Raw genomic sequence first — 24,796 nt, 5'->3', positions numbered from 1 at the left:
GAACACAGCGTGGCAACATTTACAAAGGGAAAGAAATGGAGCTGGCCTTGAAAACACTTGTTTTTGCAGGGATTTGTTCTCAAATTTGAAGAAACTGAGCTATTTCTAAATGTACTGGGTGTTTTGTGCCTTCCTGAACCTTGAAAACCTCAGGGAATGGTCTTGCTCAGCTCACAGGTTCGTAGTGCTTTGCCCTCCTGCCAAGTTACCACAGACCTGGGAACCACTTATCACAAACAGACACACACACACACACACACACACACACACACGTACATTTTCTCCCCGACTCATGTCCACCATACTGTCTGTACACCTTAGTCACCAGCTTGCGGTAAATGGGCCTGCGGGTGACCGCCATTTCATTCATCTGTTAGTGAAGGTGGCTATCAACACTTTGCAGAATTTTGCACTTTGGCTGATTAGTGGTTTATCATCAATAAAGTGCACAAAAGTTCCTGCTTTAGCTATTGTCCTGCATTCTCATAGGATGCATATATGTCTGCTTCCTTCAGTTTGAGAAGTAAGCTAAAATGTTGGAAGTTTTGCGTGCATGTGTAAACACATTCAAAGGCCAAGGGGAGCAGTTGCCCATAGGCAGCTTACTCAGGCATTTCATAGAATCATAGAATCATAGAGTTGGAAGAGACCACAAGGGCCATCGAGTCCAACCCCCTGCCAAGCAGGAAACACCATCAGAGCACTCCTGACATATGGTTGTCAAGCCTCTGCTTAAAGACCTCCAAAGAAGGAGACTCCACCACACTCCTTGGCAGCAAATTCCACTGTCGAACAGCTCTTACTGTCAGGAAGTTCTTCCTACTGTTTAGGTGGAATCTTCTTTCTTGTAGTTTGGATCCATTGCTCTGTGTCCACTTCTCTGGAGCAGCAGAAAACAACCTTTCTCCCTCCTCTATGTGACATCTTTTTATATATTTGAACATGGCTATCATATCACCCCTTAACCTCCTCTTCTCCAGGCTAAACATGCCCAGCTCCCTTAGCCGTTCCTTATAAGGCATCGTTTCCAGGCCTTTGACCATTTTGGTTGCCCTCCTCTGGACACGTTCCAGTTTGTCAGTGTCCTTCTTGAACTGTGGTGCCCAGAACTGGACACAGTACTCCAGGTGAGGTCTGACCAGAGCAGAATACAGTGGCACTATTACTTCCCTTCATCTAGATGCTATACTCCTATTGATGCAGCCCAGAATTGCATTGGCTTTTATAGCTGCCGCGTCACACTGTTGGCTCATGTCAAGTTTGTGGTCCACCAAGACTCCCAGATCCTTTTCACATGTACTGCTCTCAAGCCAGGTGTCACCCATCTTGTATTTGTGCCTCTCATGTTTTTTGCCCAAGTGCAATACTTTACATTTCTCCCTGTTAAAATTCATCTTGTTTGTTTTGGCCCACTTCTCTAATCTGTCAAGGTCGTTTTGAAGTGTGATCCTGTCCTCTGGGGTGTTAGCCACCCCTCCCAGTTTGGTGTCATCTGCAAATTTGATCAGGATGCCCTTGAGTCCATCATCCAAGTCGTTGATAAAGATGTTGAATAAGACCGGGCCCAAGACAGAACCCTGTGGCACCCCACTAGTCACTCTTCTCCAGGATGAAGAGGAACCATTGATGAGCACCCTTTGGGTTCGGTCAGTCAGCCAGTTACAAATCCACTGAGTGGTAGCATAGTCAAGACCGCATTTTACCAGCTTCTTTACAAGAATATCATGGGGCACCTTGTCAAATGCCTTGCTGAAATCAAGGTAGGCTACATCCACTGCGTTCCCTTCATCTACCAGGCTTGTAATTCTGTCAAAAAACGAGATCAGGTTAGTCTGACATGACTTATTTTTCAGAAATCCATGCTGACTATTGGTGATCACAGCATTCCTTTCTAGGTGCTCACAGACTGTTTGCTTAATGATCTGCTCCAGAATCTTCCCTGGTATTGATGTCAGACTGAGTGGGCGGTAATTATTTGGGTCCTCTCTTTTCCCCTTTTTGAAAATAGGGACAACATTTGCCCTCCTCCAGTCTGCCGGGACTTCGCCTGTTCTCCAGGAATTATCAAAGATGACTGCCAGTGGTTCTGACATCACATCTGCCAGTTCTTTTAATACTCTTGGATGCAGTTCATCTGGCCCTGGAGACTTGAATACATCTAGACTAGCCAAGTATTCTTGTACTATCTCCTTAGTTATTCTGGGCTGTGTTTCCTCTGCTGAATCATTTGCTCCAAATTCTTCAGGTCGGGCATTGTTTTCTTTATCAGAGAAGACTGAGGCAAAGAAGGCATTGAGGAGTTCAGCCCTTTCTGTGTCCCCTGTTTGCATTTCACCATCTTCTCCTCTGAGTGACCCCACTGTTTCTTTGTTCTTCCTTTTGCTACGAACATACCCATAAAAGCCTTTTTTGTTGCTTTTAACCTCTCTAGCAAGCCTGAGTTCATTCTGTGCTTTAGCTTTTCTGACTTTGTGTCTACACGTGCTGGCTATTTGTTTGAATTCCTCTTTGGTGGTTTCCCCCCTTTTCTATTTTTTGTACACATCCTTTTTTAATCTTAACTCAGTTAAAATTTCTTTAGATAGCCACCCTGGCTTCTTTAGGTACCTTCCATGTTTCCGTCTCATTGGTATTGCCTGAAGTTGTGCTTTTACTATCTCCCTCTTAACAAACTCCCAGCCATCATAAACTCCCTTTCCTTTTAGTACTACTGTCCATGGGATCTCACCCAGCACTTCCCTAAGTTTTATGAAGTCGGCTTTCTTAAAGTCAAGAAATTGAGTCCTAGTATGCTTGGCTGCTCCTTTCCGCTGTATAGTAAACTTCAGAAGAGCATGATCACTCACGCCTAAGGATCCTTCCACTTCTACCCCACTAACCAGGACATCATCATTGGTTAGGACCAGATCTAAAATGGCTGTTCCTCTTGTTGCTTCTCCCACTTTCTGGACAATGAAGTTGTCTGCAAGGCCAGTGAGGAATCTGTTTGACCTTATGCTCTTGGCTGAGTTTGACATCCAACAAATATCCGGGTAATTGAAGTCCCCCATTACTACTATCTCCCTTCCTTTTGCATGCTTGGCCATCTGTTCCAGGAAGGCATCATCTATGTCCTCCGTTTGGCTTGGGGATCTATAGTAAACTCCCACAGTGAGGTCACTGTTATTCTTCTCTCCCTTAATTTTGACCCAAATGCTCTCACTTTGGCTTTGAGGTTCTAAATCTTGGATCTCTTCACAGGTATACACATCCCTGACATATAACACCACTCCTCCTCCTTTCTTGTCTGGTCTGTTTCTCTGAAATAGATTGTATCCCTCCATTATTACATTCCAATCGTGGGACTTATCCCACCAGGTTTCAGTGATGCCTATTATGTCATATTTAGTCCATGGAGGGCCTTGTTATATGGTTTGATTTGCTTGAAGGGGTTTCATGCACAACCACCGGCGTTTCATATTAGGTAGTAATTTTCTTCTGCAACTTGACTCCTCCCTCTTGCGGAATTTCTCTGGGGGTACATTGATGCCATGCTTCATACAAATTAACAAACCCTTGAAATGGGACATAAGGACAGATTGTCACCTTCGATAAATAGTGGTGATTTAGGGCTTTTGTGGGAAAGTGGGTTTGTGTTCTGTATTTATTGGTAAAGTGGGTTGCTTGTGTGTAGTTGAGAAGGTTTCCAGCAGGAAAATACAGTGGTACCTCGGGTTACATATGCTTCAGGTTACAGACTCCGCTAACCCAGAAATAGTACCTCGGGTTAAGAACTCTGCTTCAGGATGGGAACAGAAATCATGTTCCGGTGGCGTGGCGGCGGCGGGAGGCCCCATTAGCTAAAGTGGTGCTTCAGGTTAAGAATAGTTTCAGGTTAAGAACGGACCTCCGGAACGAATTAAGTACTTAACCAGAGGTACCACTGTATTGGGATGTCAAAAATGAACCCTGCTGCTTCCAACCCAAAGCCATCTCTGGCTGTGGGTGGCACAAGCAGATATACCAGAGTAGCATGCTGGTAATGCTCTGACCAGGGACTGGGTAGTAGTGGTTAATATGGTTGACTGAAGGAAGCCATCTTAGCAGCAACATGTAGCCCAGCTCAGGTACCCAGGGAGATGGTAGAACACAATCTCTGACTTTTTAAAAATATATACATTATTTCTACAGTATATGCACTTAGATCAGGGGTAGTCAATCTTTTTATACCTACCGCCCACTAATGCATGTTTCTTGATGGTAAAATTTCCTTACCTCCCACCAGTGCTCGATGGAAGGAGGATTCAGCTTGTGCCATAGAACCCCCTACCAGCCCACCTAGGATCCTGAAATGCCCACTAGTGGGCGGTAGGGACCAGGTTGACAACCCTTGACTTAGACAGTAACTCTACAATTCTGTGAACTGCTGTTTGTGTTAATAGCCTGCTCTTGAATTCAGTGGGACCAATCCTATACTTACTTAGGTAAATGTAAAGGGACCCCTGACCATTAGGTCCAGTCGTGCCCGACTCTGGGGTTGCGCGCTCATCTCGCTCTATAGGCCGAGGGAGCCGGCGTTTGTCCGCAGACAGCTTCCGGGTCATGTGGCCAGCATGACTAAGCCGCTTCTGGCGAACCAGAGCAGCACATGGAAACGCCGTTTACCTTCCCGCCGGAGCGGTCCCTATTTATCTACTTGCACATGGTGCTTTCAAACTGCTAGGTTGGCAGGAGCTGGGACCGAACAATGGGAGCTCACCCCGTCACGGGGATTTGAACCGCCGACCTTCTGATCGGCAAGTCCTAGGCTCTGTGGTTTAACCCACAGTGCCACCCGCATCCCTACTTACTTGCTTACTTACTTACTTAGGTGTAAATCCATTCAACTCAATGGGACATACTTCTGAATAGACATGTACAGGACTGTGCTTTTATATTTGTATAGTTTTCTTTTTGGGGGGTTTGCACTTTAGATGTGCTTACTTTTCTTTAAAGAGCACAGTCATATTAATGCTCCGAGAAGTATTAGCAAATGGAGCATCTTTTCTTAAAGCCAGGGAAATTACCTGTAAAGAATCAAGCATTTGTGCATCACAAGTACTTTGGTATTTAGTAGCTTTCATTCCATCTAATGTCCTTAGCAGCTAAATTGTCTCTGATGGCAGTCTTGCACCCACACAACGTTGTTTTGCATTTGAGATTCACCCTATGTGAAGTCACTGAAAACGGGGGTTTAAGTGCTTTTAAAGCTTGTTGCTTTGCTTGCAGTAAATTATCTTATGCTCAAGGTTTGTTTTTAATAACTTCACTCAAGCAGAATGGCACAACGCTGGCTCATTTTTGTATAAAGCTCAAGTCTGCAAAATCTGAGACATTTTATTCTTCATACCAATCTTACTCTTTTTTATGCACATTTTTCACACTAGCAATTACAGACCCAATTGGGCATTGAGTCAGAGAAATGTAAAATGCATATTTGTGCACAGAGGCAAGCTTGTGACCTGGCTGCAGAGTATATATTTTTTTAAAGGATCCATGTAGGTTTAGCCCAGATAATTATCATTATAATCCCAAGAGTCTCTATCTTGAAAACACTGGTTGGAATCCAGAGTTCTGTGATGCTCTTCTGTGCAATTGGAACTTTGATCTCCCCATTTATTCTGTGTGGAAAACATTGGGCACAGGGAGCCTTGTGTGAAGTTAAAGAAATGAGGCCTCCCCTACATGTATAGAACACTGCCTGGATATCAAGTGTGTATTCAGCAAGTGATAGGTTGGAGTGCAAATACTTAAAATCCAAATTATATACGTGCTACCTTTAACTTTCTTAAGGATTTCTGAAAAGTGGTCTTTTTTATTAAAAAAAACACCCAGTAGACATTTTCAAATTTGTATATTTTCTCATTTTGAAATCATTACAGAGCTGTTTTTATACAACTGATTCTTTTTATTCCAGTGGTGGGAAAGACAGCTGTTACAATATGATGCATTGCGTTGCTGCTGGACACCAGATTGTTGCTTTAGCCAATCTAAGACCTGCTGAAAACAAAGGTGAGAATTTCACATTCCCTCAAACTCTGCCACCCTTAGTGTTGAATCTCTACCGGTAGATCTCTGAGTGATTTGCGCTAGATCAGCAATGATTTTTGACTCCCAGATGTTTAATAATAGCAGCAAATAATGATTTTGCTGCTGACCTAAATTATTCTGAGCTTGGCATATTCTGAGCTTGGCAGGAGTTGCATTTTTTTGTGGAAGGACTATAAGCTCTGTTCAGTTCTGATACACAAAATGAATTTCTGGGCTCGCAATTCTCTTATTCTAAAGCCTTCTTCAATCATTCTTCAAAGTTATAATGCACAAAAAAGGGAGTGGGGATGAGGGGCCTAGCTCTGTCCCTTGTTGCCATTCTGGGTTGTCTTCCATGAGTTGGAGGCTGGGAGTATCTCTTGACTTCTTTTAAGACGGGTTTGCTGTAGTCTTATTTTATTCTATTACTGGATAATGGGTTATTTTATGGAGTTGTCATTTGCAGCTTTTTAGGGCTTTGGCTTTTTAAAGAATTGCATGGATTAGACCTAACAACACAAAGTAGAAGCTGATTGCTCTGTGTATGCATATAGATTTGATGTACTTTACTGTACTTTACTATTTATGTCGCAACATTTATCTACCATTTGACGGTAATAAAACATCAAAAGTGATTTATAACATCTCAAAGCTGCTATGTGAGAGATACAGATGATTGTTTACAAAGCCAGCTTTGTTTTGTGTTGTTATTACATGGTTGATTCTGCCCCTGTGACATTATCACTTTTATTTCCTGTTGGGAGAGTGGTGGAAATACGTAAGTAGCAACCCACAAAACATGAAACTGCTGTTCCCATGGTGACTTGGGGGGCAAAACACTTGTTGGAAAGTTGCACAAAGCTGGAGAATAAAGTAATTCCCATCCATGTACAAAAGTGGTCAAGTTGATTCATCCATAACTACATCTGCACGAAACATTTAAAGCATTATTATAATGTTTTATACAGTCATGGCTCCCCCCCCAAAGAATTCTGGGAACTGTGGTTTTTTGGTGTGATGAGAATTTTAGTTCTATGAGGGAAACGGGGGTCTCCGAACTCCTCTCAGCACCCTTTACAAACTACAGTTCCCAGGATTCTTTGGGGCAAGACTTGACTGATTGAAATAGTATAATACTGCTTTAAATGTATAGTGCAGATGGGTTCTATTTGAAACAAAACTGGGGGCAGGCTCTCCTGCCTTATTAGTACGTATTGTAAATATTAGCTAATACAACTTTACTTTTGTCTGTCCTCCAGAAGGGACTGATGAGCTGGACAGCTACATGTATCAAACAGTGGGGCACCATGCTATAGAGTTATATGCAGAAGCCATGGGCTTGCCACTTTATCGCCGCACTATTAAGGGCACCAGTGTGGAAACTGGCAAAGTATATACCAGATGTGAAGGTGATGAGGTTGAAGATCTTTATAAACTTCTGAAACTTGTTAAGGTAGGTTGTGTGAGAATTCTTCTTCTTAAAGCTAAAAAAAATAAATGTTCAATATAGTTAGACTGTAGGCCTGAGGCCTGTAGCCACCATTCTTGTATTCCTCTCTATATATTTTGCTCTACATGCCGTTTCCTATAGAGAATAAACTTAGATGAAATGGGTCTTAATTTATAGCTTATTCTGCACTTTATTGTTGCTTCCTGACTTCAGGCTAAAGACCCCATTATAGTAGTAAAACTGATTTATGCTAAGAAGTACAAAAGAGAAACATAAGAAGAATTGTATGCTCCTTGTGATTCAATGTCTTCCAGGTTTTACACTGCTGATATATTATGTTTTGTTGCTTCCAATTTCTTAGGTTTCGTATCTTTTGTTTCTGTGCTCAACTGTAGGGAACACGTCTTCTCCGGGAATAAGCCAATGAATTTTAAAGCAAAATCAAAGAGGAAGGAATTTATTATTTATATTGTGTTCCTTACTCGGAGCCTTACATAGTACTTTTTCAATTGCAGTTTTGTTATTGGTGATATTCTGAATTATTAGTGGCATTTTCACCTAGGTTTTTTTTTAAGTAGCAAGTGTAAATAGAATATATTGGCCTTGTTTGAATGTTACGATAGCCATGGTCTATTGTTACAGGAGTGAGCAACATCAAACCTTGGGCTCATGTACTCCTTTACCCGGTGCCATGAAGAGGAACTAGGAAGCTGTTGCTTCCATTCTAGACTCTACTAGCTGAAATGAAATGCTAATGCAGGGATGAGGAACACGTAACCCAACTCCTACCATCCCCAACCAGCATGGCCAGTGGCAATGGACAATGGGAACTGTAGTTACACAACATCTGGAAAGCCACAGGTTCCCACACCTTTGTTTTAATTCTCGAACCGTGGTTAGCCTTAAGTTACAGTGGTACCTCAGGTTACATACGCTTCAGGTTACATATTATTCAGGTTACAGACTCTGCTAACCCAGAAATAGTGCTTCAGAACTTTGCTTCAGGATGAGAACAGAAATCGTGCTCCGGCGGCGCAGTGGCAGCAGGAGGCCCCATTAGCTAAAGTGGTGCTTCAGGTTAAGAACAGCTTCAGGTTAAGTACAGACCTCCAGAAAGAATTAAGTACTTAACCTGAGGTACCACTGTACTCTGGTTGGTTGGGGCAAGTTAGCTTCATGTCAGTCTTTATAAAACTCTGCAAGTTTTTTTAAAAAACTGGCTTTTTTTCAACTAACCAGCAAAGCTCCTAGAAAAATGGGGTTTCCTACTAACATAAGGGAGAGAGCATGTCTCTGAGCAGATATCTTGGCACCTTCCACTCTCTGCATGGGGAAGCTATGCTGACATGTGGAACAAAAATAAAATTATTTTCTGTCTTATAATTTTGTTTTTAGCTCTACCATGATTTGAATTAAGATAGTTGCACTGTGGTCTGGATAAAAGGGGTTTATTTTAGAAGGTGCTGTTGTGTTATGTTTGTAGTGCTACTTTGTGAGTTTTCTGTGGTGCTGGATCTGAAGGCAGCCCTGTTTAGGGAAGTTTTTAATGAATGATGTTTTAATGTATTTTTAATCTTTTGTTGGAAGCCACCCAGAGTGGCTGGGGAAGCCCAGCCAGATGGGCAGGTAGAAATAATAAATTATTATTTAATATTATTATTATTTGTGGTGCACAGTTCTGCCTCCTGAGACTTTTGAGGCTACAGTCATTAATGCACTGGTGGTGGTACAGCAGAGGATAAATTCCAAGCAGGATGCTGCTTGTTGTTGCTCTGTCAGAGAAATTCTACTACTTTGTAGAAAATCTTCTATTGGTCAGAATAATAGCAATCCTTGTGTTTCTAAACTTGGATTTCCTTTGCAGGACAATAGCTTGTTTGAGCTCCACTCAGCTAAGAAAAATCAGTGATGGGTCTCAGCAGAATATTTTTAGTGTGCCCACAGGTTCAAGGAAATACAGTGTATTATAAGGATTTCTGCTTGCACAATGGGACTTTCCTCTCCCTCCTATGCGTGCCCTGTGTCTTCCCTGAATCTTCCCCAGAGGGTTGGGGGAATCCCTAGAAGAACAGACTTTCTAAGGGGAAGTGGGGAGAATAGAGGGGCAAAACATTCTGTAGTGCAGGCTGGAATCCTTGTGCTGATGGAATGTTCACTTAGCCCTAGGTTGGATTCCACAGATCCTAGTCGAACTGTAAAATAATCAGTTCCAACAGGGGCCTGAAAAAGAAATTTGAATTGCTTCTTAGTGTGAAAGGGGAAAGCTTGCAGTGGTTCTGAGGAAGTGGCTTTCAAACTGCTTTTGGTAGCCCTGGACTTTATTAGGGTTCTTCAGTACGGAGATCAGTAAGAAGACTGCTTGGCCATCAGTACCAGTCTTCCTCTGCAATGTGCATGTGTAGGACAGGGTTGTATGTATCCTTGGGTGAACTTTCAGGTCACTTGGGAGCAAAGGTGAGGTCTAGTAGGCCTGTACAATGTTCCATCTGAATCAACAGAAGTTTCATGGCAGAAGATCAATGGGGAAAGGGTTCATTGAATAAGCAAGTTTTAAAAATTATTGTGCTTAGAGTAGGACATAAATTTCAAACTCTTCTCCAGGAGGATCAAGTTCTGTGTGACCAGTAACTCAGAAATCTTTGCAGTAAATCAGTAGACTAGTTGTCCCCAAACATTTTCACTCCATGGACCACTTGAAAATTGCTGAGGATTGTGGAGGAACACCTAACAAAAAATTTCTGCCCATTGTAGCAGTTGTCCTGTGCAGTGCTAGATGCAATTTTAATTGTCTTTTTATTGCTTCTTTCATTTCTTATATTTTGTATTTTATTGTATGGTAGGATCGCAACTTGTGTGCATTTGACACATTCAATCACAGTGTTATGTGCCAGGTGGCCTGGTAGCTGATATCACACAGATTAAAGTCATACAAGGCAGATAGCTTAAAAGCTCTTTCTGTGGCAGACTGGGCTACGGGAGACTGACTCATGGTCTCTGGAGGCCTTCATGAGATCTCAGAAGGTAAGATTGATAGTGCAGGAGCAGTTCCACGGGGTTGTTTTGACTATACAGTCATACCTTGGGTTACAGACGCTTCAGGTTGCGCGATTTCGGATTGCGCACTTCACCGAACCCGGAAGTACCGGAACTGGTTACTTCCGGGTTTTGGCGCTTGCACATGTGCAGAAGCGCTAAATCACGCTTTGGGGATGCGCAGAAGTGCTGAATCGCGCCCCGCGTGTGCACACGCGCGGCGGCACGGGTTGCGAACGCTGCGGTTTGCGGACGTGCTTCCTACACGGATCATGTTCGCAACCCGAGCGTCCGCTGTATGTGATTTCGGCTGTACATGCCAGAATGCAATGACAGGCGCAAGCCAGTGGTAAAATCACACTGAGCAAGTTGGAGTAGCAAAAACAGGATCAGCATAGGAATGTCAGGCCTAATAAGCAAGGCAACTGATCTCTGGCAGGTCTTGCCCCAATGAAGCAGTTGCTGAAACTAAAGGTCCCTGCCTCCCCACAGCTGCCTTAGTCCCTGCCTCTCCAGGGTTTTCCCCAAGCAATCTGAGCCTGACCTTCATGAAGATAACTTCCCCTTTGCCCTGCTCATACCTTTCCTGGTTCTGGGAGACCAGGTGGGAGGGGAAATTGTTGCAGCAGGAAGGGAAGACACATGTGCCTTTTCACCAGCCAAACTCATTTCTGCCTCTTGGCTTTCCTCCTCTCCTTCAACTTCTGCCTCTGATTCTTCTCTCAGCCACAGACCCGCCCCTCCCTAAGCCCTGTTACCTCTTCAGCTTCCAACACCTTCTCTCAGTCTTCTCCCTCTGACCACTCATCATTGTCCCACCACCAATTCCCTGGCTCTGACCTTCTTCCCTTGGGGGTTTCCCAGCTGGTTCCTCCCACCTTTCCTCTGTGTCTAATCACAGCATTACACATCCCCCCCCCCCGGACACGATCATACTATTTTAGAATTTTAATGCCATAGAATTCAAATTATGATACAATATAAGCTGCAATAGAAATATGGTTAAAATTCAGTATGGTTATTTAATGTGATGCAGGAGCCATCTCCGATCTTCTACCACAAATCCACAGATACACCATGAAGCACCTGACTGAAGTTCATAGACTTCAGTATGAGAACCTCTGACATAGACTTAACATGACAAGGTCCATCAGTGTTATTTTTAAGAGTTAGGACTTGAGTGTCTGCAATAGTGCATCTCCACCTCCACCTCCTTTTTCTTCTCCCTTGTGGCCAGGAAGAGTCTTCTGGTTAGTCTGACTTTCCACTTAGTGTTGGTGTACAAATCCTGATTTAAAAACAGATATTCATTGATAAACCAGTCAGACTCAAACCTGGCATGTTTAACCATTGTTTGATTTAAGCCAGGCTCTCTGCTTTGTCTTCTTCTTTGCTGATCACTCTTAGCTGAGTAAGATTGTCTTCATGAACATGGTCTTAACAGTGAGTCCGTAAGTGACTGTTGAGGCCAGTTCTCGATCCACATGTCCTTCCACAGTGGGGACATAGGTTTCCGGGCGGGAGTTGATCATGGTGAGGGTTTGCCAAGCGTGCCTTCCTCTTAGCACACTTCTCCTTTTGTCCTGAGTTTGAGCATCGTCAACATCCATGACACCTTTGGTAAAGGCTGTTCTCCAATTGGAGGGCTTGCAGGCCAGTGTTTCCCAGTTGTCTGTATACTACAATTTTTAAGATTTGCCTCTTGAGTCTTTAAAACACTTTTGTTGACCACTCTCATTACACTTTCCATTATGCTTACCATTTTTAAGTTCAGAATAGAGTAGTTGCTTTGGAAGACGATAATCAGTCATGTGAACAACATGACCAGTCCAATGAAGTTGATATTGAAGAATCATTGCTTCGACACTGGTGATCTTTGCTTCTTCTAGCACACTGGCATTAGTTTGCATGTCTTCCCAAGTGATGCGTACAATTTTTTGGAGACATGGTTTATGGAATCTTTCAAGGAGTTGGAGATGGCGTTTATAAGTGGTCCCTGTTTTACACGCGTATAGTAATGTTGATAGTGCAATGGCTTTGTAGACAAGCATTTTGGTTTCCCTGCAAATGTCCCGGTCCTCAAACACTCCACTACAATTAGGAGAAAGCTGCACTTGCAGAGCTCAGGTGATGCTGGATTCTGGCATCAATGTCAGGCCTTGTGGAAAGATAACTACCCAGGTAGGAGAATTGATTGACACTTTCCAATGTTACACCATTGAGTTGGATTTGTGGCGCTGCAGAGGGGTTGTTTTGTGCTTGTTGGTGCAGCACTTTGGTTTTTTTGGATGTTGAACAATAGGCCAGGCTTTTCATAAGCTTCTACAAAGATATTTAGGATGGTTTTGAGGTCATCCTCTGAGTGTGCACACTCAGAGTGGGCCAGATGAACTGCATCCAAGAGTATTAAAAGAACTGGCAGATGTGATGTCAGAACCACTGGCAGTCAGCTTTGAGAATTCCTGGAGAACAGGCGAAGTCCCAGCAGACTGGAGGAGGGCAAATGTTGTCCCTATTTTCAAAAAGGGGAAAAGAGAGGACCCAAATAATTACCGCCCAGTCAGTCTGACATCAATACCAGGGAAGATTCTGGAGCAGATCATTAAGCAAACAGTCTGTGAGCACCTAGAAAGGAATGCTGTGATCACCAATAGTCAGCATGGATTTCTGAAAAATAAGTCATGTCAGACTAACCTGATCTCATTTTTTGACAGAATTACAAGCCTGGTAGATGAAGGGAACGCAGTGGATGTAGCCTACCTTGATTTCAGCAAGGCATTTGACAAGGTGCCCCATGATATTCTTTGAAAGAGAAGGTTAAAACACGAATGGGATGGAGAAGCACATGAGTTTAACACATCTTTTGCCCTTGTGGATGCCTCTGTATGTAGTGCTCAAGCATTAGAGCTGTGCTCAAGCACAGCTAATATTTCATTGCCTGACCAGTTCGGTTCTCGTTGGCAAGATTCTGCTTCTACTAGTGGAAAACTTTTATAACTCTTTTTTTTTGTTTTGTTTACTCTGCTTGTTTGTGTTGAGGCACCTGTCTCTCTGCAGTGCTAGTGTAGCACCACAATTGTGGAAATACACAGCAACTATAGTTCTTGGTATATTCATTTTAACTTCCTCAATGCACAGCACATCTTAGGATCAAGTTGTAAGAAGTGTAAAAGAGAACGTGTTATTGATAGATTTAATTAAATGATTAGTGACAGGACAAAGTTTCTTTTTCATTTTTCTCCAGACAGCATGGACTGAATACTTTGCTATTATCTTGAGAATAACAGTCAGTTATGACATAAATTAATGCTAATGTTATATCTTGACAACTTCTGCTTTGGAAGTTTGTGCAAGATATTTATAACTATGGTTGAAAGAGATGTTATCAAGTTGTCTTGGACTAAATAAGTGAGGTTGTTGGTTTTTTTGCTCTGAACAGATATTAATTTCACTTCAAGAAAATTTCAAGATATAAATATATGGAATCAATTGCATTAATGATAGACATTCCATAACTGTGCTTTTACAGCTGAATTCATTTAAAACAGTTCTAAAATTGTACTTGAAATCTTGCATATGCCAATAAATAATTGGGTAATTTATAGGAAAAAAGAATGTAGGAGTTATTCATGTTAGGTTTTTTATTCACATGGGAAAAGGATGAAGCCCCCGATCCAGTTCTTGCTGTGGATAACTAGTTGCACGCACTAATTGGTGACAGGGGATGAGGCTATATGCACCCCAGTGTACCTCAAAAGATACCTGTTCGTTAATCTCCCATTTCTGGTTTGGGGCATGGGTATTTTTGTTAGCTGTAATACATTTTTGAGTGTTTATCACAAAAGGGCAATGTAATATACTGGAATCAAATTAAATCTTTTGAAGGCATACACAAGGACACACTGAATGTTGTTTAACCTCCCTGAGATACAATCCCTCTTTAATTTTGGTTATTGTACATATATATTCTGTTTATTTTGTTGAAATAGTAATAATTTTTAAAGAATTATTAAAAGAAAAGAGGGATGTAAAGTTTTTAGAAGTAGCATTATTTTGACATCCCTTTGAAAACAAAATCAATTACTGAAGTAGGGCTCTTTCGGACATCATCATTATGGCTGGCTAAATCATGGCTTAGCTGGCAAGGAACGAAAGTGTACTGGTTCTGGTTAGCTTAAACTATAGTCTCCTGTTATGGAGTTGCTCAGAGTTTGAAACTGTAATTGATACATCGGGCTAATGCTTTTTGCAGTAGCCAAATATCTATAATATTAGAAAAGATGGTATATTTCCATGAAATAATGCTTTGATATAATGCAGACTAGTTCTTTTTTGAGTTGTATAGCACTTACTGAACTGTATATAGTAATTGGAGCTAGTGAAGAGAATATGTTTTAATGGCTGTGCTTCTGAATAAGACATCTTACAATTTGAATATTTTGTGTACTGGAAAATAATCTACCAAAGTACTGCTATTTGTTTAAAATGCCTTCCAGTAAAACTGCCAGGTTAGTATACAGTCCGAATTGGGGCAGTCATTGTAGTGCCCTCCATATGTTGGATTTTAGCGCCCATCATCTCTGACCATTGGCCATGCTGGCTGGGGCCGATGGGAGATGGGAGTCCAGCAACATCTGGAGAGCATCATGTTGGCAGTCCTTGGGGTAAATCAACAGTTAGAGTATAAGCTCTAAAAAGGCAACCAGCAAAAACCAGTAAATCCACCCAAACACCATTGAAACCTATTATAAAACATGCAGGGGAAATCTTTTAAATGTCTTTGCCCTTTCCTGAAAAGATACAGGCAAGAACATTTGACAGCCAGTAGATTCTCTAGGGAGGGCACCATGATTGAAAAGGTCCACTGACTGCCAATTAGTTTCTAGACCTAATTCAAAAGCCTTAAACAGCCCAAGACCACAATACCACAAGGACTGCCTTGTTTTCATTTTGCATTGTGATATGTGGTATACAAATTTTACACACAAACACACACTTATTGGCATCACTATGGTGTGCGTAAATGTTGGTCCTGGACATAGTCTAGGGCAGAGATGGCCTTTTGGACGTTGTTGGACCTCAACTCCTATCACCTTCTGTCTGTGGCAAAAGCTTATGCGAGTTTAAAGGAATATGCATTTCTGTGATTTCTGTGTTTTCAATGTTTTTCGTTTCCTCTTGCAAATATGCTTCATTATAATTGTCAGTACTGTATTAATAGGTAAGCAATTTGCTTCTGGGTGCTGCTATGTAAGACAGGTTAATTGTTAGCATTACCAAGATCTCCATTATGATCTGTTGGTATTGCTGGTTCTCTTCAGGCAGCCCATACAAGTGATGGAGAATAAAGGGAACAAGTGTGTTAGCTCTATGTCACCTGCCCGTTTCCTTTTCCGTCACTTTCCAACCCAGAGTTCTAAAATACAGTGGTACCTCAGGTTACATATGCTTCAGGTTACAGACTCCGCTAACCCAGAAATAGTGCTTCAGGTTAAGAACTTTGCTTCAGGATGAGAACAGAAATTGTGCTTCAGCGGCGCGGCAGCAGCAGGAGGCCCCATTAGCTAAAGTGGTGCTTCAGGTTAAGAACAGTTTCAGGTTAAGAAGGGACCTCCGGAACAAATTAAGTACTTAACCCGAGTTACCACTGTATGCTGGTTGCCTCCACAAATGCAAAACGCCCCCCCCCCCCACCCATGGCAAACAGTGTCCTTCCACAAGTTGGAAGGTGGTGGCACTGTTTATTTCTCCCTACATGGAACACTGAAGAATGTTTTTCTTCTTATCTGACTGATGAATAATGACACGGTCACATAATTTTGTTCTGCTTCTTAAATTAAGCAAGAATGGGGACTTCCATTTTGCACCAGCCCAGATAGTGAATCTTTTAAAGCTGTGCCTTCTGTCATTTACCCCAAGGGCTTAAAACAGGTCCAGGCTTAAATAATTATTTAAGTTCAGCTTGTGCTGTGAACTATAGGGAGTCATACATGTGGGATTCCCAAATGCATGACTGGCTGGGGGCGGAGGAGAACAAAGTTTCATATTTATAGACCCTTCTGCCAATATGGTACCCTACAGATATTGCAGGACTGATCACTGGCAATGCTGGATGGGGCTGGTGAGAGCTGTAATCCCAACAACATGTGGACGGCAGCATTTTGGTTATTTCAGCTCTAATGAGTCTGTGTGTAGGAGAAAACCCTGCAATTTATTATTTTGTTCCATTCGCTGTATGTCTTCTGCAAATACTCTGCACAAATACCCCCTGCCTTTTTGCCTGTTTATACGTTATCTGTCAGAGAAACCAGGACATAACCAACACGTGCATTAGGTATTAAACTTTTAATGTGTTTTCTCAACCTATAAAACCGTTTATACAACTCACGACTTGTCATATAGGTATGGAAAAAATACACCTGGTGTTGCCAATAGAACACTTTCTCCTTTCAGCTGTCATTACTCTAATAGACGTCTACCACGGTAATACTGAATAATGAGTTTTAAATTTTTGAAAGATTTATTTGAATCCCTTTATAGGGTTTTTTTTTTAACTTCTAACTTTTTCCATACTTGCAGCATTCTTTTGAGTTCAGTGAGAGTGCATGTGTGGAGACACTGCAGGGCTAATACTTTAAAGGGAAAAGAGAATACTCTTTTTGAGGCATTGCTTAGAGGGCCTTAAATGCTAGTCAGGACTTTGCTAAAACTGCTGGTGTTGCAGAGATGAATAAAAAGCTGGACTTTGGGGTCCATAGGTGTCAGGCTCGTGGGAGGAACATTTGGAAAGCTGAACGTGTCTTTTCCTGAGTTACATTTTACTTGTAATTAGTATCTATCCCTAATAACTTAGATCTTTGGGAGAGTCTATGTTTGTGGTCCCCCATGGTTCAGATGCATGCCTGAACCAATCCTCTGGAATGCCCTTCCTTGCTAAAATTCAGCTGCTTGACAAAGTCTTTCCTATTTCTCTAGGCATTTTAAGCTGGTTTCTCTCTCTCTCTCTCTCTCTGAGGAATTTAAATTTTTATTACTCTCTACATAGTTAATTTTTTTATGCACACTGCTTAGAAATTCTGAATAGTAAGAAGTGTACAAATACCTGGAATGAATAAATTGTTTTGATTTTTTTAATGAATTCATTGTTAGCCACTTTGAGTAGAAAAGTGGGATGTACTTATTTTTATAAAAACTTTTCAGCCATTTGAGAATTATTGTCTCCTTTTTTTCCTTTCATGAATATCGGATTATCATATGACTGTTCATATAAAATGCTTTAAGGGGGAAATATTTGTATTTAAAACTAGGACATCTTTCCAGTTGGTCATGATTTCATCCATATGTTGCAAAGGAATGCACATTTTACAGGAAAATGTGAAACCCGATGAAGGGGGAAAGGGAAAAGTTCTGCATCCTATCCTTGTTGCTGAATTTGATGTTGTTGTTGTTGTTTAGTCGTTTAGTCGTGTCCGACTCTTCGTGATCCCATGGACTAGAGCACGCCAGGCACTCCTGTCTTCCACTGTCTCCCGCAGTTTGGTCAGACTCATGTTTGTAGCTTCGAGAACACTGTCCAACCATTTCGTCCTCTGTCGTCCCTTTCTCCTTGTGTCCTCAATCTTTCCCAACATCAGGGTCTTTTCCAGGGAGTCTTCTCTTCTCATGAGGTGGCCAAAGTATTGGAGCCTCAGCTTCACGATCTGTCCTTCCAGTGAGCACTCAGGGCTAATTTCCTTAAGAATGGATGCGTTTGATCTTCTTGCAGTCCATGGGACTCTCAAGAGTCTCCTCCAGCACCATAATTTAAAAGCATCAATTCTTCGGCGATCAGCCTTCTTTATGGTCCAGCTCTCACTTCCATACATCACTACTGGGAAAACCATGGCTTTAACTATACGGACCTTTGTTGGCAAGGTGATGTCTCTGCTTTTTAAGATGCTGTCTAGGTTTGCCATCGCCTTTCTCCCAAGGAGCAGGCGTCTTTTAATTTCGTGACTGCTGTCACCATCTGCAGTGATCATGGAGCCCAAGAAAGTAAAATCTCTCACTGCCTCCATTTCTTCCCCTTCTATTTGCCAGGAGGTGATGGGCCCAGTGGCCATGATCTTCGTTTTTTTGATGTTGAGCTTCAGACCATATTTTGCGCTCTCCTCTTCCACCCTCATTAAAAGGTTCTTTAATTCCTCCTCACTTTCTGCTCCTCACTTTCACTTTTGATGTAGGCGCATGCATACCAAGGGCTAAAAAATAAGTAAAAATCCAGTATGGTTTACATATGGATTAGGATTAATGAAAGGTTTTTTTTTTTTTTTTAAAGAAGCTTTGGCTTCGATGGAGTTGTAGTAAATCATTTACTGTGTCTCCACATTCAAGATTGGGCTACATGGTAAGGGCATTCTGTAAAGGCCTTTTTTAATTGTTCTCTGTAGCAGCTATTACCCCATGGTAAGCTGTTTTGCTGATTTTTCTATAGTCGATTTGGGGATGACTCTTGCTGTAACTTATAGACCAAAACTGATTTGTGTTATGAATACACATAACCTTCTCTCTCTCTTTTTCTAAATGCTGCACCCATGATTTTTGTTTCGTTTGCTATTGCAGAGAAACCTGACCTTTTAAATGCAAGTGGCTCAATCCTAATTGACAGCAACGTGTATACAATTTTGCCAGTTCAACTTTTTGTTATCAGAGTTTAGAAAGCGGAGTCATCTCGGAGAAAATCAAGAATATTTACTGATAGCACGACAGGCTCCAGGATCCTCGGCAACTTCGATGTCTTGCCACCCTGAGCGTTAAAACCATTCAGGTGGCGTAATGCTCTTTGTTTCTGCTTTTCACCTTGAAGGTTCACAGCTGGCAACACTGTGTTTAAAAAACTATGCATTGCATAGGCAAAAATAGACAGCTCTATTTGTCCCCAAGGATCTTGCAACCAGAAAAGGAGGAAGCAACAGAAGGAGGGAAGGGACAAATGAAGCCAGTGCAGTTGTGTGTGCTTAAAACCTGGTTGCGTCTGGGGGTGATGCTAAGGTAGGGGTCAGCAAACGCTTTCAGCAGGGGGCCGGTCCACTGTCCCTCAGGTGTGGGGGGCTGGACTATATTTTGAAAAAATATATGAACAAATTCCTATGCCCCACAAATTACCCAGAGATGCATTTTAAATAAAAGCACACATTCTACTCATGTAAAAACACCAGGCAGGCCCCACAAATAACCCAGAGATGTATTTTAAATAAAAGGACACATTCTGCTCATGTAAAAACATGCTGATTCCTGGACCGTCCACGGGCCGGATTTAGAAGGCGATCGGGCCTACCCGGATAAGCCAAAGGCCATGCAGAAAAGGTGGCTTCTGAGGAGGGTATAGAAGAGGTGACCTTTGCTGATGGAATGTTTTCCCAAGTTAAAAGGCTTTAGCGTCAAACAGTTTCCAAAACACGATTAAGTCTTGCAAGAATTCTGACTTAAAAAGTAGGTTGTATTGAAAGCCATGCAAGATACTTGTAGATGAACACGGTGAGGATTGTGCTGGGAACAGCACTTCTAGAAGATGACTTTCCCCTAAGATATTCCTAGAGCTCCTTAGTGCCGGTAATTCCCTACGTTTTAACAGAAAATTCCAGCGGGTGATTTCTAGGGCGGGACGGTGGGGAACAGGATCTGTTGCATTTTTGATCCCCATAGGTGGTTTCGTACCATGAGAAATATGCAGCACTATGTAAACATCATTTTTAGTGAATGTCCCTGTTCGGGTGCCTCCCAGCCCTGCTCTGTTAATATTGAATAAGCAGAGACAGCAATGCTAGTGGTGAAAGATGTCAAGAAAGCCTTGGGGGTCTTTTATATATGGTCAGACTTAAACCTCTGATTGCAGGGTTCTCCCCCCCCCCCCAGTTTCCCATTTCCAGGGCACTGCTAGTGTGACCTTGGCTGCTGAATTTGGTGCTCTGGATCTGCGAGATTCTCACATGTATTCGGAAACGGGCAACCAGGCATTGTTTACAGGACGCCAAATGAACTGTGCGCTCACAGCGCATTGATAAACACACATTTCCTCCTTTTATCAGGGAGATTGCACAATGTGAAGTATGAGTTTCCAGTTGTACTCATTCCTTTCAAACCTTTTCCTGTTTAAGAATTGGGCTTTATTAATTGGATGCTGATCTGTCTTTAGATCTCCCTCTCTCTCTCTCCTCCACCCCCCTCCCCACCCGCCCCACTGTTTCTTTTAAAGTCTGCTTATCAGTCCAAGGCTTACCTAGTGCAGGTCTGGCAAGGCTTCAGAAAGAAACTTTCCATTTATTCATAAAGAGGAGGCTCATCCTTCTAAATGCAAAGTGAACACTAATTAACAGTAATGATTGCTAATCACTTTGCTTTTATATTCCTTTAGGAGCACTGCCATTATCCCTTAAGTGAAATGCTTGTATATGAATAAACAGGGCTGCATTTCAGTCTAGCAGCAGCTTTGTTCACAATCAGGATCTTAGTAAATTAGTCAGTTTTGTAATGTTGCATTGCTACATGGGCAATAACAGATTTCGTTAAATACCCTTTGGAAACGACTTCAGAAATTGGGAATTATCTTACCCCTTTTTTTGCCACATGTACAATTAATAGGAAAATCTGTTAAATAGTTCAGATCCATTTTGCAAAAGTTATCAAAGTGTTTCTTTGTTGGGTATAGCCAGAATTCGGCTTTTTGTGACACATGCATGTCTGGACCTATGCAACTTCAGTAAGATAAGAATTTTAGCAAGCAATTTTAAATAAGGCAGATGAGCAGTGTTTATAGATGATGATGATCATGATGATGGTGTGTGTTTGTGTATGTGAAAATAATGTGTGTGTATAAAAACAACTTTGAAATCTGCTTTCTGTTTCAAACAAAAATGATACATTTCTTTTTGGGAGTGAACTCTGCATAGCCAACAGAGTTGCATATTCTGTATGATGGTATTAATAATCAGCAGCAATATATTTGAATGAAAAAGTGTGTGTGCGTATCATATTTAGTCATCTCACACTGCTGCATTGCAAAGCACAGGAATTCATGCTTCAGTCCCATTGAAATAAATGGGATGTAAGTGTTTGTGATGATGTACTGAATTCCAGGTGAAGGGCAGTGGCTTTCTATGGGTATAGAGCTGGCATCCTGTTTCCTAATAAGTACACTAAAGCTGCTGCTATTTTGTCCACATGTCAAAGAAAAAATGATTTTACATTGGCATCTTTCAAACGTGACTATTTCAAAAAATGAAATCTCTGCACTACCTTGACCAGCAAAATACATAATTATAATTATTAAAATAAGAAAATGATTACCCCTTATGTCATCATGTAATGTTTTTTATTGGAATTGTTTTAATGTTTTTGTTGCAATTATTACATTGTTAGCTTGCTTTATATTTGATGTGACCCACGCAGGAATCACTTGTTTGATGAAGGGCAGGTTGAAAATGAAGTAAATGTGATGTTTTGTAAAATATTGTTTGTTTTCATCGATGCCTTAGTACTCTTTTTAAATGTGAGCTTTATATTTTTACATTCCTTAGTAGAAGTGCCCAACCTGCACATTTATTTATGGTTGAAAAATAGAATTGGCCTTAATAAAACCACCCCACTATATAGTGATAATGTACTTATCCCTAATGATAGAAATGTGTAACTGCTCATGCTGGTTCTTCATACTGATAGTAACTCGGGTTCCAGTAACCTGGTGCTTTTTTTGTTGTTGCAAAGAATAAGGAAGTGCTATGATTAGTTACCTTTTCTCACTGGGCAAACTACAAAGGAAAATGCCATATGTACGTACTGCGGTAGCTTTTTCAGTCTGACAGTCTGTTATGTGAAGTTTCTTCTTCTCCTCCAACCCCCCCCCCTCAAGTCCAGTTGTCTTTCAGAAACCTTGCTTCAGTGTTTTTGGCTTACAAATGTATTAGGTTTAGTAGATTTGCATCCCCTCCCCAACACTGTGGATTGGATATTTTTGACAGTTCCCTTTTTCATGCCACTGTAGCCCAAGGAAGGCTCCAAAGCTGATACAACACTGCCCTCTGTAGGCTGCCCGTTTGCAGTATCACGGGGCTGGGAGCTTTTAAACAACATTTATGGCCAGAAAAGGCAAGATGCTAGATGTATCCTTAGCCTAGTCAGAATCTTATTTCTTCATATAAATGATTTGATTTTCGGCGGCTGCTTTACCTTCTGAAAAGTAATTATGAAAAGCAAAAGGCCATTCTCTGAATTCTTTCAGATTTGCTCTTATATCAGTAATTGGTCGGTGGAATCTTTGAACAGCGCACACATTCTTGTAATATCTGTCGGAACTTTAGCTTTAAAGAAATAAAAAGTTCAGGTTTGATAGAGCCTGTCACCAGCCAGCTCTTCCACAGTTATGAAGTTATGCAGTACATAAGACAGGGCTAGTTGGATCATGGACCACATACACACACACCCCGATGATTTTTTTTGTGGCGGCCCCCTGAAAAAAAACCCAATTTCTTTTTTAAAAAAAGAAATGTTTTTAATACATTTTTACATTTTAAACTGACTTGTCCCTTGCTGTTATGTCAGAAACTTTTTGTGCCCCCTCCCCAATTTGTCCATTATTTCTTTTTCAAAAAAACGTTTAAAAAAATTTTTTTAGCACTCCCAAGGGACCCCTTCTGTGATTCTGGAATGTCAAAAGGCTTTTATGACCCCCTTCAAAACTCTTAAATGTCTCCTTGGCCACACCTTTTTATCAGACACAGTCCAGGTTAACCACGTATCATTGCAGCCCTCAGGCTGAAAAATGTTGCCACCCCTGGCATGACCGATCATGTGATTTGTGTTTTGGTAGATCATGTAGTTTGAATTTCATAGCATCATCTTAGCTGAGAATATGTCTCTGGAATTATATGTGTGTAGTCTTAATAACTCACCTCTATGAAGGTTGATGTCACATAGACTTGGACATAATTGTGCAACTGTATTGAATTGTCTCCCGCACTTACAGATCATTGTAATTAAACTCCCTTTTGTGTTGCTTAATTACGAGAACTTAATGAATAATACGGTCTTCTGAGGGCACTACTACATCCATTGAGAAGATCGTAAGGTGTAACAAAATCCTATTTGGAATCATGTAGGTCGGATGAGATCACTTTGTGTGCCCCTCTCCTTTTTAGGGTTCCAGTTCTCTTAATTACTCACGGAGTGTGAGTAATGGCAGCACACACAAACTGTACTGTTAAACTCCCCCATCCCCTTATCAAATGCCTAGTTCTGGCTGTTGAAAAAGATACTGTATTACAAAAACCAAACCATAGCTCAAGTTATGTCAAATTTAGCAAAAACTATGCCTGCAATTTTATTCTTGTTTTATCTGTAGTTGCTTTTAAAAGGATTATTTTGGGAGGGGGTAGATTTAAGGTTGTGATTCAGTGCAATTGTGGAAAATGTTTGAAGTTTCTTTTTGTGTTTCGCAAGTCTTGCATGTTAAAGTAAATTATTTACCGTGAATAACCATTAGTGGCTACTCAAGACTATTCCAAGGGCAGAAGCAGACCAGGGAGAAGAGTCGGTGGAAGAAGATTGGAAAAAATTTAAAGGCTGTTTACAGAAACATTGTAAAATGAATGTTAGAAGCATGTTGGAATGAAGTTATATGGCTTTAGCAGAAATGTTATAAAGAATTACGTAAAAATAGATTGTTAATGGACTAAAGGAAAAAAAAAGGTTAGATTCTGTTAAGATAAATTATAGGACAAAAACTGAGAAAGATGGAAAGGATTTGCTGAAATAGCTAACTGAACTGGAATACAAAAAAGGGAGGTGTGATGAGGTCACTGAAACAAGTAAATGAAAGATAAGATATGGAAATATTGGATGTGTTTTTAATTGTTTCTGTTTTTGTTTTGTTAAGATAAGTAGTGTTTTTGTTTTTCTTGTATTGTATTGTATTGTCTTGTCTTGTCTTGTTCTGTTCTGTTTAACTCTTTTTTCTTTCTTTTTGTAATCTTTAAACTCTTAATAAATATTATTTTTAAAAAAAGAAGAAGAAGCAGTGAGCTTCTAGAAACTACATGCTGATAGTGAAATCATATTGTGTGTACAAGGATAATCACAATGTGCTAACAAACATAGATTCGGCCAGTCAGGAATAGGAATGGGTGAGGCTCCACTTCTAACATCTATAACTTTATAGAAACTGTACTTAGAAGTCCAGGTGTAAGCTCCATGGAGTTCAGCAGGGCATTCTCTTATGGAAGTGGGTACTAG

At 41.2% G+C, this 24,796-nt stretch overlaps 1 protein-coding gene across 4 annotated transcripts in view; it reads left to right on the top strand.

Moving 5' to 3' along the window:
- The window catches only part of DPH6 (diphthamine biosynthesis 6), a 248,942-nt gene that overhangs the window by 965 nt on the left and 223,181 nt on the right, over positions 1-24,796 (top strand). For all 4 annotated transcript variants that reach the window (XM_053381498.1, XM_053381506.1, XM_053381489.1 and 1 more), the window contains exons 2-3: positions 5,936-6,030; positions 7,308-7,501. In XM_053381498.1, the coding sequence (XP_053237473.1) occupies positions 5,936-6,030; positions 7,308-7,501 (289 nt within the window). The remainder of the gene's footprint in view (positions 1-5,935; positions 6,031-7,307; positions 7,502-24,796) is intronic.

This window comes from Podarcis raffonei, chromosome 1, assembly GCF_027172205.1.
Source record: "Podarcis raffonei isolate rPodRaf1 chromosome 1, rPodRaf1.pri, whole genome shotgun sequence".
NCBI classification, from domain to species: Eukaryota; Metazoa; Chordata; class Lepidosauria; order Squamata; family Lacertidae; genus Podarcis; species Podarcis raffonei.
This window is presented reverse-complemented; position numbering and strand designations above follow the sequence as displayed.